Genomic DNA, 13,204 nt, shown 5'->3' with positions numbered 1-13,204 from the left:
CTATTTTTATCTTTTGAATTTCTAATTTGGGTCTCGGGCATTGCAGATATGAACAATCAATGTTCATCCAAAAAAAGTATACTTGGATAATATACTGCAGAATGTTAATCAGTTCTACATTAAATCTTTCGTGATGTGGTTTTCAACTAAAGTAAGTGATTTTGCAACTACATTTAACCAATGCAACAGGGATCATATAACCTTATCTAGAGCTGTAACTTAGTAAAACCAACAGGCATTAAAGCAGAGAGCTCTTCTTCCTTTTCTGTCTTTCATTCTCCTCATAGTCTGGATATCGAGTAAGATCCAGGATCAGTATCTGACTAAACATAAAGTCATCTTGCTGAAAATGGAAGAGAGATTGAGCACAGATCATCTTATTGTGATATAGGGATGGTTTTCAAAATCATTAAAATTTCATTTAATAGGAGCTGGGTTTCTTTTTCATCTCTGAAATAAATCGGGGAAAGGCATTACTTACTTTAGGGCAGACTCCAATTAAAATATCTGCTTTAGAATAGAATTCCTCCTTCAAAGAAATAACTATAATCTGAAAGCTTTCTTCTGATTGCTGCTTAATAAAGCTCGATACCTTTTTGGAGAAAAAAAAAGGGATGGCTTATATGAAATGTAATATGATTTGGAAGGAAACTTATTTTATAAATTGGTAAATAAGCTGCTGGGGGAAAAAAATCAAAACAGACTATATATTTAAACTTTATTTACTATATTTATGGTTTAAATGTGTTACACATTTAGAAAAAAGAAGAATGCACCACGATAAAAATAACTCTTATTTCTGAGTTATTAAAACTTATTTCTTTATCAGGTAACTCTGAGTGCTGTATAACTTCCAATAAATAATTGACATTAAAAATAAATAAATTTGAAAACAAGACTACACAGAATAACATTATATTGGGAGCTCTATCCAAAATAAGCTAATTCCTCCTCAGACAGGAGAGGAACGGCGTGTGTGGCTGTGTGTTGAGAATTGAGAAGGCATGATTCCAAGCCTCTTAAAGATGGGGGCCATTCAGAGCCCATGTGCTATAAGTTACTGGAGAAAGACAGTCCTGAGAGGAATGGGACAATTCGTCTTGGCCATGTGGCCACGGCCACCTTGCTGCGGCCATCTTGCCATGGCCAGCTTACTGCAGACAATTCCACACTGGATAACTCAACACAATAAATGTTATCTGCCAATGTTTCTTTGTCGATACCTTGTAGAGAGTAAGGAAGATAGGCAGGCTAGAAGACAGTTCTAATCCTGCCTTAGGCATGAAAGCAAGCCGGGTAACTTTGGACCAATCCCTTTCTCTCATCCCAACCCACCTCACAGAGATGTTGTAATAGGCAAAATAGGAGGTGAGATCATCATATACCCCGCCTTGGGTTATACAAATAAAAGTTGGATGTAGATACAGTAAACAGAGAAATGGAAGACTTACTTTTCCGATGTTTGTGTTATCTAGAGCTGCATCAACCTCATCTAAAACAAAAAAGGGAGCAGGCCTAAAACTGAAAGAACAAAGTAAACACAAATGATTTATTAAATATTAGCGAGAGGTCAATTCTCATGAATTGCAGGCTGAAGGCTGCCACCTTTATAATTCAAAAACAAGAACCTACTTTGTACCACGAAGCCTTGTTTACAGTACATGGGGAGCTGACTCACAAATACTTAAAAATATGTAGTCTACCAACAGATATTGAAGGCTTAGTTTTGCCTGAGTTTGGCGGAAAATGTTTTCAAGAGGTAGTCATTGTTCTCTGAACTGGATTTGGAAATCAATGATGTATATAGAGTTAGAAGCAGTTTGAACACTGAGTGGTCCTCCAATTATTGTCATATTTATCAGGACGACAATTTGTGATATGGTTTGGGAAAGGCATGTGAAATCTCTTCACTGAAATTTTAAAAAGGTAAGTTTCAGATCTTTCCTGATCTCTGATATTACAATTTCTATTTTTATTCTTTTAAAGACCTTTATCTGTGATGATGTTAATGTTTCAGTGCTAGAAGCCACCTGGAATCATTTGCTAACAGATGGGCAGCAAATAAATTCTATAAAAAACAAAGAAATACTGTGTTCAAATGTTAAAAGTATATGAAATATCCTTAAAGGTATTTAAAATAATAGAAAGATACAGTATTTAATAAATAGGTAAGCTGATTTTATATTTTATATTTTTACAAGAGTCTTATCTCAGAAATGAGGAAATCATCTGAAATTAATCAGGTACTTCACATATCACTGGTAATAGTATTAACACAGCTGGAGTTATATTGTTAGTTAGGAAAGAGGGTAAGAGGGCAGAATATTGATCAAGAATATATTCAACATCAAAAATATACTGATCGTATGGACATATTATTCTTATTTGACTCTGACTTATTTCTTGATGATTTTTATGAGATTAAAAACAACCCTGATTATTTCATAAGATATTTTTGCAAAATAGTATAGATTAGCATATGATCTTTAATTCTAAGTAATGACATCAATCTACTGATGTATCCAAATATCAATAGAAACATTCCTCCTAAAAATATAATCAAATTCAGAAGCTAATCTAGAGTTATACACAAAAGTTTAATTTGGAAGATATATGGCATAAATTTCACCCTCAGAAAAGGATCGTTACCCACTCCCCCAAAAAAGAAATCTGAATTATTTGGGGAGGGGAGATTTTATTTTCTCTTAAGTTTATCCAAAGCTGCTCACTCTTGCCAGTGAAATAAAATACGCTCCCAAAGAAATGCTTCATTCTGCTAGAAACCCTTGAAGTGAGCATCGCTGCCTTCTATGGAGTTTGAAGCTCTGATCGAAGGCATGATCGATCTGAGCAATTTTGTGGAAAAAATACCTCTCACATTACCTTCCTTTTCCAGAAAAAGTAGCAAGGCCCAGCTTGTTACCTGTGAATCGCAAACACAAGAGCCAGAGCTGCAACAGACTTTTCTCCACCTGAGAGGTTGTCCATTGGCATAAATCGTTTCCCAGGAGCTACACAGTTATAGCCGATACCTCCCAAGTAAGGTTCTTCGGGATTCTCCGGACTAAGAAAGGCCTACAAGACACAACATTTACTCATTCAGTACAGAAGTAGAGGACATTAAGCTCAGTTTTATGATGAGTGTTTCCAAAGGTAACTGAGCTGCTACTTCATAGTCTCATTGTTGTCTTGAGTTCCTCAGGGGATATAGTGTTCTCTAGGCCCGTGGATGCGAACCTATGCCACATGTGCCACAGGTGAGCACACGCGCTGTGAGCACATGCGCTGTCACCCCAGTCCTAGGCGTTCAGCTGGGTTTTATAAAACCTTTTTGCTTTAGGCCTCCACTGCCGTGTGCAAAAAAAAAAAAAGGTTCGTTCAATCAATCAATTTCAACTTCTCGCGGGAAAAAAAAAGATCTCGCAAAGTTAGAATTGATTGATTGAACTTTTTAGTCCCACCCAGTTGGCTGTTACTGCAGCCACACCCACCCAATGGGCCACGCCCACCTGGCACCTAATGATACGTAAGTGGGTTTGGGGTTGCAGTTTGGGCACTTGGTCTCTAAAAGGTTCGCCATCACTGCTCTAGGTTATTTAATACACAGACAATTGCACCAGGAGATATCTGAAGTTTGGTGTCTGGAATTTGGTGCCACCTGAATTCTGAGGACATCTAATTTTATCTCTCCATATAAATTCACAAAAGTTGTTTGGTGTCAGAATGGCAAGAGCCCTGAAGCTTAAGTGAGATATGATGAAAAGGGATTCAATCTGCACTAGACAATATGCTTACTTAAAGATCGCAACACCTGCATGTAGTTTTAAAACTACATTCTTGAATAATCATGTTCCCGATTAATTATGTTCGCCTCCTCCCAAATACATCACTCCAGACCTTACTACGGCCAGATGTGGCCCTTCAAAGTGCTCCTGCCAAGAGGAAAATCCTCTTTGTGTAACACCCCTCTGTGGTGCAATGCCTTCCATCTTCAACCTTACCTGATCTTTTTTTTACCGGGGCCATGAGACCTCTTCTTATTTATTTTTCCAGATATTAAAGACCTCTTAGGGATGTTTTAAAGTTTTAAGACCTCTCGTTGTTTTATGTAACTGTTTAACCTGTACTGGGTGTTTCATTCTATAATTACTTTTTATTGTTTATGTCTCACTTTAGCAACTTTCATATTTACTGCCCAGCATGGAAACAGCATACGTAAAGTAATATTAGGTTCTTAATAGTGATGTATGATGTATCTGTTGTCAAATTTCTGGTTTTAATTAATCAATATTAATGAAATATTAACCTGAGCACTGTTGTTTCTACTAAGTTTCTTGTAGATCTGATCAATAGCGACTGACACATGCTCAAAACACTGGCTGAACCTATTGTATCTCTTTTTTTTCACTTTTTCAAATTCTTGCTTACATAATCTGGCTTCCTTCCTATGGACTTCAAACACTATGGAAGATTAAATGAAATAAAATGCAGCGGTTAAACATTAGAATTCATATTATTAAATATATTACCTGACCTTAAGTTATCAGCAAACACAAAAATAACTATTATCAGAAATATATGTGTCACAGGGTACTCTAAAATTTAAACATACATTCCATTTCATTTTATAGGCAATATTATTTTAATGGAGCAAAAGAATAAAAAAATAAGCCTCAAGTGGCAATATTTGGTCCTGATTTTTCTTTTTTGTCCTTTTTTGCTTCAAAATAATCATCACTCGGAAAAGAATATATTATTTATGGTAACTATTCTCTTCTTTTTAGCAGTATTACAATACAGCTGTGAACAGTTGGAAGTAACAAAACAGCATACACATTTGTGTCTTACTGCACATGCCAGCACTAGTTTACCGTGCTGCTTCTCTTGATCTTTCTGAAGCATCTGAAATCTTCAAATGTACAAAGGTTTAGGTGTAAAGTACAATATGCTGATCTATATTTATAAACCTACATGTATATGTACAAAGTTAAACTGAACTGGAGCCCAAATCTGATCCACTGGCAAAAGTCCAAATTAGAGATAAACAAAGTGAAGTGCTAGAAAAGTGCCTCCATTCCCACAAATAATTAATGAGGAAGTGTTTAGCATTAATTACCATTGACAGATTCTTGAAATCTGTCTGTAACAATATGAAGCTTCTCCAGTGCTTTGAGGTTTGGTGCTGTTGTTTTTAACAAAACATTTTCTTTACATGCCACTTCTTGCTGAAGTTGTTCTAAGTGAGTCTCAATCTCTTTGTCAGACTGCAATTCCTAATTATAAAATGAAACAATTAGTGATGATAACAACCAAGAAATATTTCTGAACCATTAAGGACTGATTGGAAGTCTCTAGAGTTAAGTAGAGTAGATCTGTGGGTAGCTACAACATTAATTAATATGATAAAATAATGTAGAATTTTAAAAATAGAATACAAGTATAGCATGACTTTTGAAATGGGCCTTTTGAAAGTCATACCTTGTATTATTTGTTTACTCATTATACCCCAGGGATTTCTACAATGGTGCAATAGAAATTCGGCCTACTTTTTATGTGCGATACACTAAAAAGTAGGCTGAGATTCAATTTATTGTTATGATGGCCATGTTGATTTTTTTCTTTTAGGACCATACTTTGCAAACACTTCTGTTATACTCACTGTTCACTGGAGAAATAAAACTTCTCACAATAATCTTGTATAGGCATGATGCTGAAACTACCCAATTTTAACTACTGGTAGGTAAAGTAAGATTCAAATTTTAGAATCTGAATCAAACCAGATATGAAACTTATGATTGAGATTAAGCACCTGCTTTAAAAAACTGAAGTAGTGTAACCTACAGGAGCACTTAAACTTATTGACTGAAAGGCACTTTTAAGATTTCTTTATGAAGTATACTTGACTGAAATACCACTTCCCGCATCGTTTCAGTTGATTTTTTTTTAGACATTATGGGCCATGTAGGAAATCGCAGCAATATGCTGCACATTTTTACCCTTGTATTGGGTTTCCTGCCTGAGCAAGGGGTTGGACTAGATGATGTCCAAGTTCCCTTCCAACATTATTATTATTATTATTATTATTATTATTATTATTATTATTATTATTATTTAGATGAACACAAAATGGTTTTTATATACTACAGGTAGTAGTACAAAATCTATGTTTGCAACTGGACCGGAATTTCAGTCATAAGTCATGACATCCTATAGCCATGGTGGTGAACCTATGGCATGTGTGCCACAGGTGGTACGCAGAGCCCTCTCTGTGGGCACGCACACCGTCGCCCCAGTCCTAGGCCTTCAGCTGGGTTTTATTAAACCTTTTCGCTTTAGGCCTCCGTCATGTGCAAAAAAAAAAAAAAGGTTCAATCAATCAATTTCAACTTCTCATGGGGAAAAAAAAGATATCACAAAATTGGGATTGATTAATCGAACTTTCTAGTCCCATCCAGTCTGCCATTACCACCGCAGCCACGCCCACCCAATGGGCCACGCCCACCTGGTACCCAATGATACATAAGTGGGTTTTGGGTTGCAGTTTGGGCACTGGTCTGTAAAAGGTTCGCCATCACTGTGCTATAGGATCGGAACTGATTTTACAACTGTTTGTTACAGTGTTTATTAAGCGAATCATGTAGTTGTAAGTCCAAATCACATGGTCATTAAGCAAATCATACAGTTGTAAATTGCTTTGAGAAATAAGCAATATCCTATAGGGAAAGAATATACATTATATTACCTTTAACTGTTCTCTAATACTGCTGTAGTCTATCTGAAGTGCCTCTTCTCTTTCATAGATGTCTGCAGTGACTTCTGTGCTTTCAGTGTCCGGTTCCAGCTGTAACAAATAGCTAAGTTAGTATTCATATGCAAGAGTTAAAATAAAGAAAAGAGCCACACTACTTCACTTTTCCAAACCCAGCCAACATTTGAGGGATTAAAATGTCTTTATTACGTGTTGTTGTTTTTTAACTTGAACAGAAAAAAAATATTATGCAGAATGAGCCATCTTTAATTCTCACCCCAAAGGTGCTTTTTCAAAAGGCAACTGGGCTTTGTTTTTCCTTGAAGACGGTTTGCTTCTCAATCAAGAAGCTTCCTCAGTTCTGGTATCTTTAATTCTTATATTTGCCGTATCAATATTCACTTTTTAGCTCTTGGAAAAAAAAATCTAGTTTTGACGTAGCTGTTATTGGCTCACACAATTATGAACAGATTCTCAACATCTAAAATTTCCTTAAGATTCTGCCACAAAGGAGGCGGCTACTGTACCTCAATTTCACTAATGTCATCCAGAGATCCCAAAAGAAGGTTTACTCCTAGATCTTGCAGCTTACAATCAAGAAGCCTATTATGCTTCTCTAATTTCTTCTGTTCCAGAGAGGTCTCAATAGCTCCTGCTTCCTTTTGTAATGTTGCTAACTCTCTGCCAGCAAAAGAGAAAAGCAAATAAAATGTGTCATTGGTATTTCTGAAACTTGAAATCAATTATGACAAAGTTTTCCAGGTAACATTCAATTACTCTAAGAAGATAACAAAGAAGATAACAATCTCAAAATAGTTTCAACTACCAGAATTTATCTTAACATGGCGTTCTAGAACTTCAGCACTTTCTGCCCTAATTCAGTACATTAATTGCTCATTGGACAATTCCAGTAGTGAGATAAAAGAGATAAGTAAACTAACTGTAGGAGAAGAGCAGGCGGAGCTGGGGAGCAGAGTAAAACACATCTTCAGTTTAGTCTTTGCATTGCCACAAGAAATCCATGTCTAGCCCCCTTGAATTCCATTGATTCTTATGTAGCACCAATTTAATTGACCAGACTTTTATGTATAGCTTCAGTAAATGGTTTCTGCTGCAACCTACACAAATGGTTCAAATTCTTTGCACCTGACAATAACCAGGATTTTTCAAACTGCAAACTACCCTACTACCCAAGGTTCCTTAAGAGATAAGGGCAGGAAAAAGTTTTTTTTATATGCAGCCAGTTTTTTTACTGGTACATCTTTATTTTTTTATTTTTATTTATTTTTTTTATTACATTTATATCCCGCCCTTCTCCGAAGACTCAGGGCGGCTTACAAGCTTAGCAGTAGCCTTCATTCTATGTATATGCCTGCTTGTTAGGGCTTGTTATGTCTTGATCAGGGTTTCCAAGAGTTTTTTTAAAAGCAAAACATAAAAATGTTCTGCAGCCTGAAAAAGTTTGAAAACTTCAAAATATATAAATCTAGTTTTTAGGTTTTCAAATGTTTTCAGATATTAATCTACTTATATGGACAGATATTGTTTTATCAAAGTGATTCCTATTTCTTAAAGACACAGAAATATAGAAATATAGTTTTGTTCATCTGCTAAATACAGTACTGTAATCCAACAAAATTTTCATTATTTTATCTAAAGAGCTTTATAAGGCAATATTTTAAGGATCCTGGCATCCAGTGCAGAATCGCTCATTAAAGAAATTTGGAAATGTTCCCTTCAAGTATTATAATGGCATGTTGCATAAGTGTGCATAGACATGCATGTGTGTGTGTGTGTACACACACACACACACACACACACATGTGGTGGCTCAGTGGGTTAGGACACTGAGCTTGTCGATCAGAAGGTTGGCAGTTTGGCGGGTCGAATCCCGAGTGCCGCGTACCAGAGTGAGCGCCTGTTACTCGTCCCAGCTTCTGCCAACCTAGCAGTTCGAAAGCACGTAAAAATGCAAGTAAAAAAATAGGGACCACTACAGTGGAAAGGTAACAGCGTTCCGTGCGCCTTTGGCATCTAGTCATGCCGGCCACATGACCACGGAGACATCCTCGGACAAGCGCTGGCTCTTCGGCTTTGAAACGGAGATGAGCACCGGCCCCTAGAGTTGGAAACGACTAGCACGCATGTGCGGGGGAACCTTTACCTTTAATATATATATATATATATATATATATATATATATATATATATATATATATATATATATATATATATATATATATATATATATATAAAAAATTTTCTCTTAAGATTCAAAATCATCTAATAACACAGAAAGTAGCAATACTTAGAATGAGATTGATCTGACACAAAAGATACACAAATACAAAATGGCTTTTAAATATTTAACTCTTAATGGTTAACTCCTTGCTCTGGAGATTATTCCAGGATTCTATTAATTTAGTTGTGGTTTGAAGAATTACTGCTAAGGCATGGGGGTCCTGGGAATTTGCTTTGGTGTGCAAAACAAGGTTTATAGATATGTATAGTACAGAAAGCTGAGATTCAAAAAGGCTCGTCTGAGAGGCCTCAAAACAGAGCCTTGGCTGCTTATTGAAAAAAAATGAATGTAGTGCAAAGTAAGGTCTATGCCAGGGGTCAGCAACCTTAAATACTCAACGAGCCATTTGGACCCATTTCCTACAAAAAATAAAACACTGGAGCCACAAAACCCTTCTGACATCTAAAATGAAGATAACACCGCATATATCATTTTTTACATTTATGCTATCTATAAAAAAAACTATAGTGTGTTGCATTTATGAAATCAATGAACTTCTACTGACAAAACAAATTTTTATTTCTGCATGCAACAAAAACATTTTGAACTCCAAAAAAAAAAAAGACGCTGGGTTAAAGGTTATTTTCTATTGCTAAGCACATTGGTTTGTGCTTAAATTGTAAGCCGCCCTGAGTCTTCGGAGAAGGGCGGGATATAAATGGGATTAAAATGAAAGCAAATGAATCTGTCCACATAGCATTAAACGTTCTGTTTTCTTCTGAAACTTTTATTTTCTTGGATTTATCCATGGTTGGCCTACCAGGGGTTGAAAAGCACAATAAATCTCGTGCTGGTGGGTGTCGCATATTGGCAGTTGTGACACATATTTTGAGTGACAGAGAGCCACAGCAGAGGGATGAAAGAGCTACATGTGGTTCCAGAGCCGTTGACCCCTGGTCTATGCTATACCACATAATTAAAGGATCAAGCTCCACCATGAACATTAGGCGTTAGATTAGGGAGAAAAATGGAAAGAATTTCATCTTGTTGAGAATGAGGATAACCCTGAGACGAACAATGTCAAGATACAGAACTAGTATGTCTGCTGAAAGTGAACTGCCAGAGTTCACTGCCTGTCATGCAATCATTAATATTGTTAAAAAGGCATCCTTATTTATAAATAAATATTAAATAAAAAATAAATTTTAAATAAACAAACTTGTATTTGTTTTATAAATAAAAATATTGCAGACTCTAAATCAGACATGTCAAACACAAGGCCCGGGGGCCAGATCCGGCCCACGAAGTGGTTTCATGTGGCCCGCGAAGCCATCCTGGAAACAGTGAGGGAACGGCCCCCACTGCCTTGGCCCTGGCCCAGAGACCCTCCTTCTGCCAGAGACCCTCAGATCTGTCCCACTCCTGCCCAGGCCCCCATAGGCACCCTTGATGAGAACGATGTAGAGCTAGCCATGCCCACCCAGTAGGTCACACCCACTCTAGCCACGCCCACCCAGTAGGCCACGCCCACCCAGGCCATACCCACCCGGCCCCCTGAGGGCAACCACAATGCTGATGCGGCCCTCAATGAAATTGAGTTTGACACCCCTGCTCTAAATGGTCAAATGATATGGGAGCAAGCTGATTTCACACTGGAGCAGATAAGATGGAGTTACCACAGGTCGGAATCTTCTCCCTCCAAATACCTTAAACACTAAAATTTGCATTGTTGAAAAAAAATAAAGCTGAATTAGTGCCAGGTAAATTTTACAGCATTTTTCAAAGCATTAGACTTCCATCTGAAGAGAAAATGCAAAATATGAAGACAAGAACTGAGTGCTAGTCCCAATCCTTTGAAAGAGGATCTATTATAGTTGAATTAAAGTTCAAAGTAATGTGAGAGGTTTGTAACTCGGGCCCAACAAGACCATTTCAGGTGAAATTAATTATCTTTTCAACAAAAATCATTTACCTATTTAAAGTTAATAATGCCTTCCTTGATTCTTCAACTTCATTCTGTGCTTTTACAACATCGCTTCTACTAATATTCTGCTTTTCCCTAAACTGCTGTAATTCTTCCATGACTTCATTTACCATTTGTAAAAAGTTTTCCTCATCCTATATAGACAAAAAAAATGTCATTTTTTAAAATATAGAAATGCCCCAGTTGTTAAACAGGTTCTTCACTAGACTATCTAATGAAGGATGCCAAATACAGATTAATGGTAATATCAAAATTAGTGACTTTGCCATGATTATTAACTTCTCAAACATGCATATGTCTACATTAAATTTTACACAAGTTTCAATAAAGAATATGCGTATTTATTTTTAATTATCAATACATCATCTACACCTATAAATAATTTCTTCATAAGTCACACTTATACGTTAGTACTAATCTAGACAGGGGACAAGGCATGTCAAGCCTTCCAGATATTGTTAGACCCCAAACACCTTGCTGTTTGGACTTACTGGATGCGGCTAACATAATCTGCAAAACTTATATACTCTCCTCTTCTATTTATAGGTAATGCAAAATAATCAGTATAGAACAAACAGATTTCATTAAAGTTGTATAAATAAATCAGCAAAATCACATACAGTATAGATTTCCGATTAAGATAAAATTATGGAGAAAATAGATTTACATTTTTTACAGTTCCCTGATTCTAAACTATTAATTTACAGTACAATAAAGTCCTACAGGGGTTTCTATAATCATTAATAATTTATAGTAAGAAGTGCTGTTATATTTTTTAACTGACTTGCATATATTTCAAATTATTATAAAACTATTAGTTGCCTTTTTCAGTTGAATTATTTCAGCTTCTTCTTTGTGAATGTCCTCCTTTAGCACACTATTTTTCTTCACCATCTTTTCTATGAGACTATTAATGAACTCAAGTTGGGTATTCAGTCTCGTCTTCTGGTTTTCAAATTCAGATCTAGCCAAACACATTTTTGCAAAATGGAAGACAATGTAAAAACTCAATTTATTTTGTCAACTGGTGAGGATAGGGATTCCTGTTTCTCACGCAAGAAATCTACAACAGGGCTATCAGGAAAATTCATGAATACTCTTTCCTAAAATTTATAACAACATATTTAAATGCTACAGACTGTGTTATACTGGATATCTTACATAGATAAAAAATGCACTTATGGCATACTTTTCCAGATAGTTCAACTATGGTTCTACCCAAACCTAAAGGGGATTTATTGCTTTTCTTTCTTTCTTTCTTTCTTTCTTTCTTTCTTTCTTTCTTTCTTTCTTTCTTTCTTTCCCAAAGCTCTTATTTCTCCTTTCACCTACTGTACCTCACTTTATAAAAAAAATCATTTTCTATTCAGACAAACATTTTATCTTTGCAGGAACTTCCTCTATCTAGAGATGAAACATATTAAAGACTGCACTTAACAAAGAAATTACTGAATGAGTATTCTTTTTCAGTTCTGAATATTTACCTCTTCCTGTCAACTTCTTCTTGCTTTTGTATGTGTTCTTTTTCATATACACGAATGTTCTCCACGCCAATTTCTTCACAGAATTCACGAAAAACATTGTCTTCCACCTATTATATAACCATCCACCATCCAAAGTACAGGAATTAAATATATTCTCTAAAAACAAGAATGCTTCTTTTATCTTATAAAGTAATATGGAATAGACACAGGAATTTTAAAATCTGTCTTTTGTTACATGAATTTTACCAGCATCAGAAAATTGTTCTAGGTAGAAACTATTAAAGGATATAGGGGAATAAATTTGCTATTACGTGTTTTCTTCCTTAAGCTAGCAAAATCACTGTGGTATTTCACTATCTCAAATGCAAGAATTGTGGGTTGGGTTTCTGTGGCATTTCCTCTTCCTCACATTTCCAATATTATACAAACACTAATTTCAATTTATTAAGCTGTTAAAATACCACTTACTATTGCTGAAATGATTGGGAAAATGTTAATGAGATTCATTCTGTTTCCAACAAATTCGCAAAGCAGGATAGAAAAAATATTTTAAAAGTTTGTCTGCATTTCAAACTCTATTTTGTGGTTTTATATCCCTTCAGCTGCATTCAGCATTTACTTTCATCCAGGGAGTAAAAATATTCCATTCCATATCAGTTTTATAACTGACAGAAAGCATTTATTTTTAACATTCTTTTGAAGACAAAAATACGTTATTGGACTACTACATGGATCCCACACCTTAT

The 13,204-nt window shown here is 35.8% G+C and overlaps 1 protein-coding gene across 1 annotated transcript in view; it reads right to left on the bottom strand.

The window, feature by feature from the left end:
* Positions 1–238: 238 nt before the first annotated feature.
* SMC1B (structural maintenance of chromosomes 1B) overlaps positions 239–13,204 on the bottom strand; it is a gene marked incomplete at both ends in the record, with an annotated part of 33,525 nt that continues 20,559 nt past the window's right edge. The window contains 11 exons of the mRNA XM_083366239.1: positions 239–343; positions 482–592; positions 1,452–1,521; positions 2,924–3,075; positions 4,307–4,461; positions 5,117–5,273; positions 6,743–6,841; positions 7,276–7,429; positions 10,963–11,108; positions 11,797–11,938; positions 12,459–12,565. Of these exons, the coding sequence (XP_083222365.1) occupies positions 239–343; positions 482–592; positions 1,452–1,521; positions 2,924–3,075; positions 4,307–4,461; positions 5,117–5,273; positions 6,743–6,841; positions 7,276–7,429; positions 10,963–11,108; positions 11,797–11,938; positions 12,459–12,565 (1,398 nt within the window). The remainder of the gene's footprint in view (positions 344–481; positions 593–1,451; positions 1,522–2,923; positions 3,076–4,306; positions 4,462–5,116; positions 5,274–6,742; positions 6,842–7,275; positions 7,430–10,962; positions 11,109–11,796; positions 11,939–12,458; positions 12,566–13,204) is intronic.

Source organism: Vipera ursinii, assembly GCF_947247035.1.
Source record: "Vipera ursinii genome assembly, chromosome: 6".
Classification (NCBI taxonomy): Eukaryota; Metazoa; Chordata; class Lepidosauria; order Squamata; family Viperidae; genus Vipera; species Vipera ursinii.
This window is presented reverse-complemented; position numbering and strand designations above follow the sequence as displayed.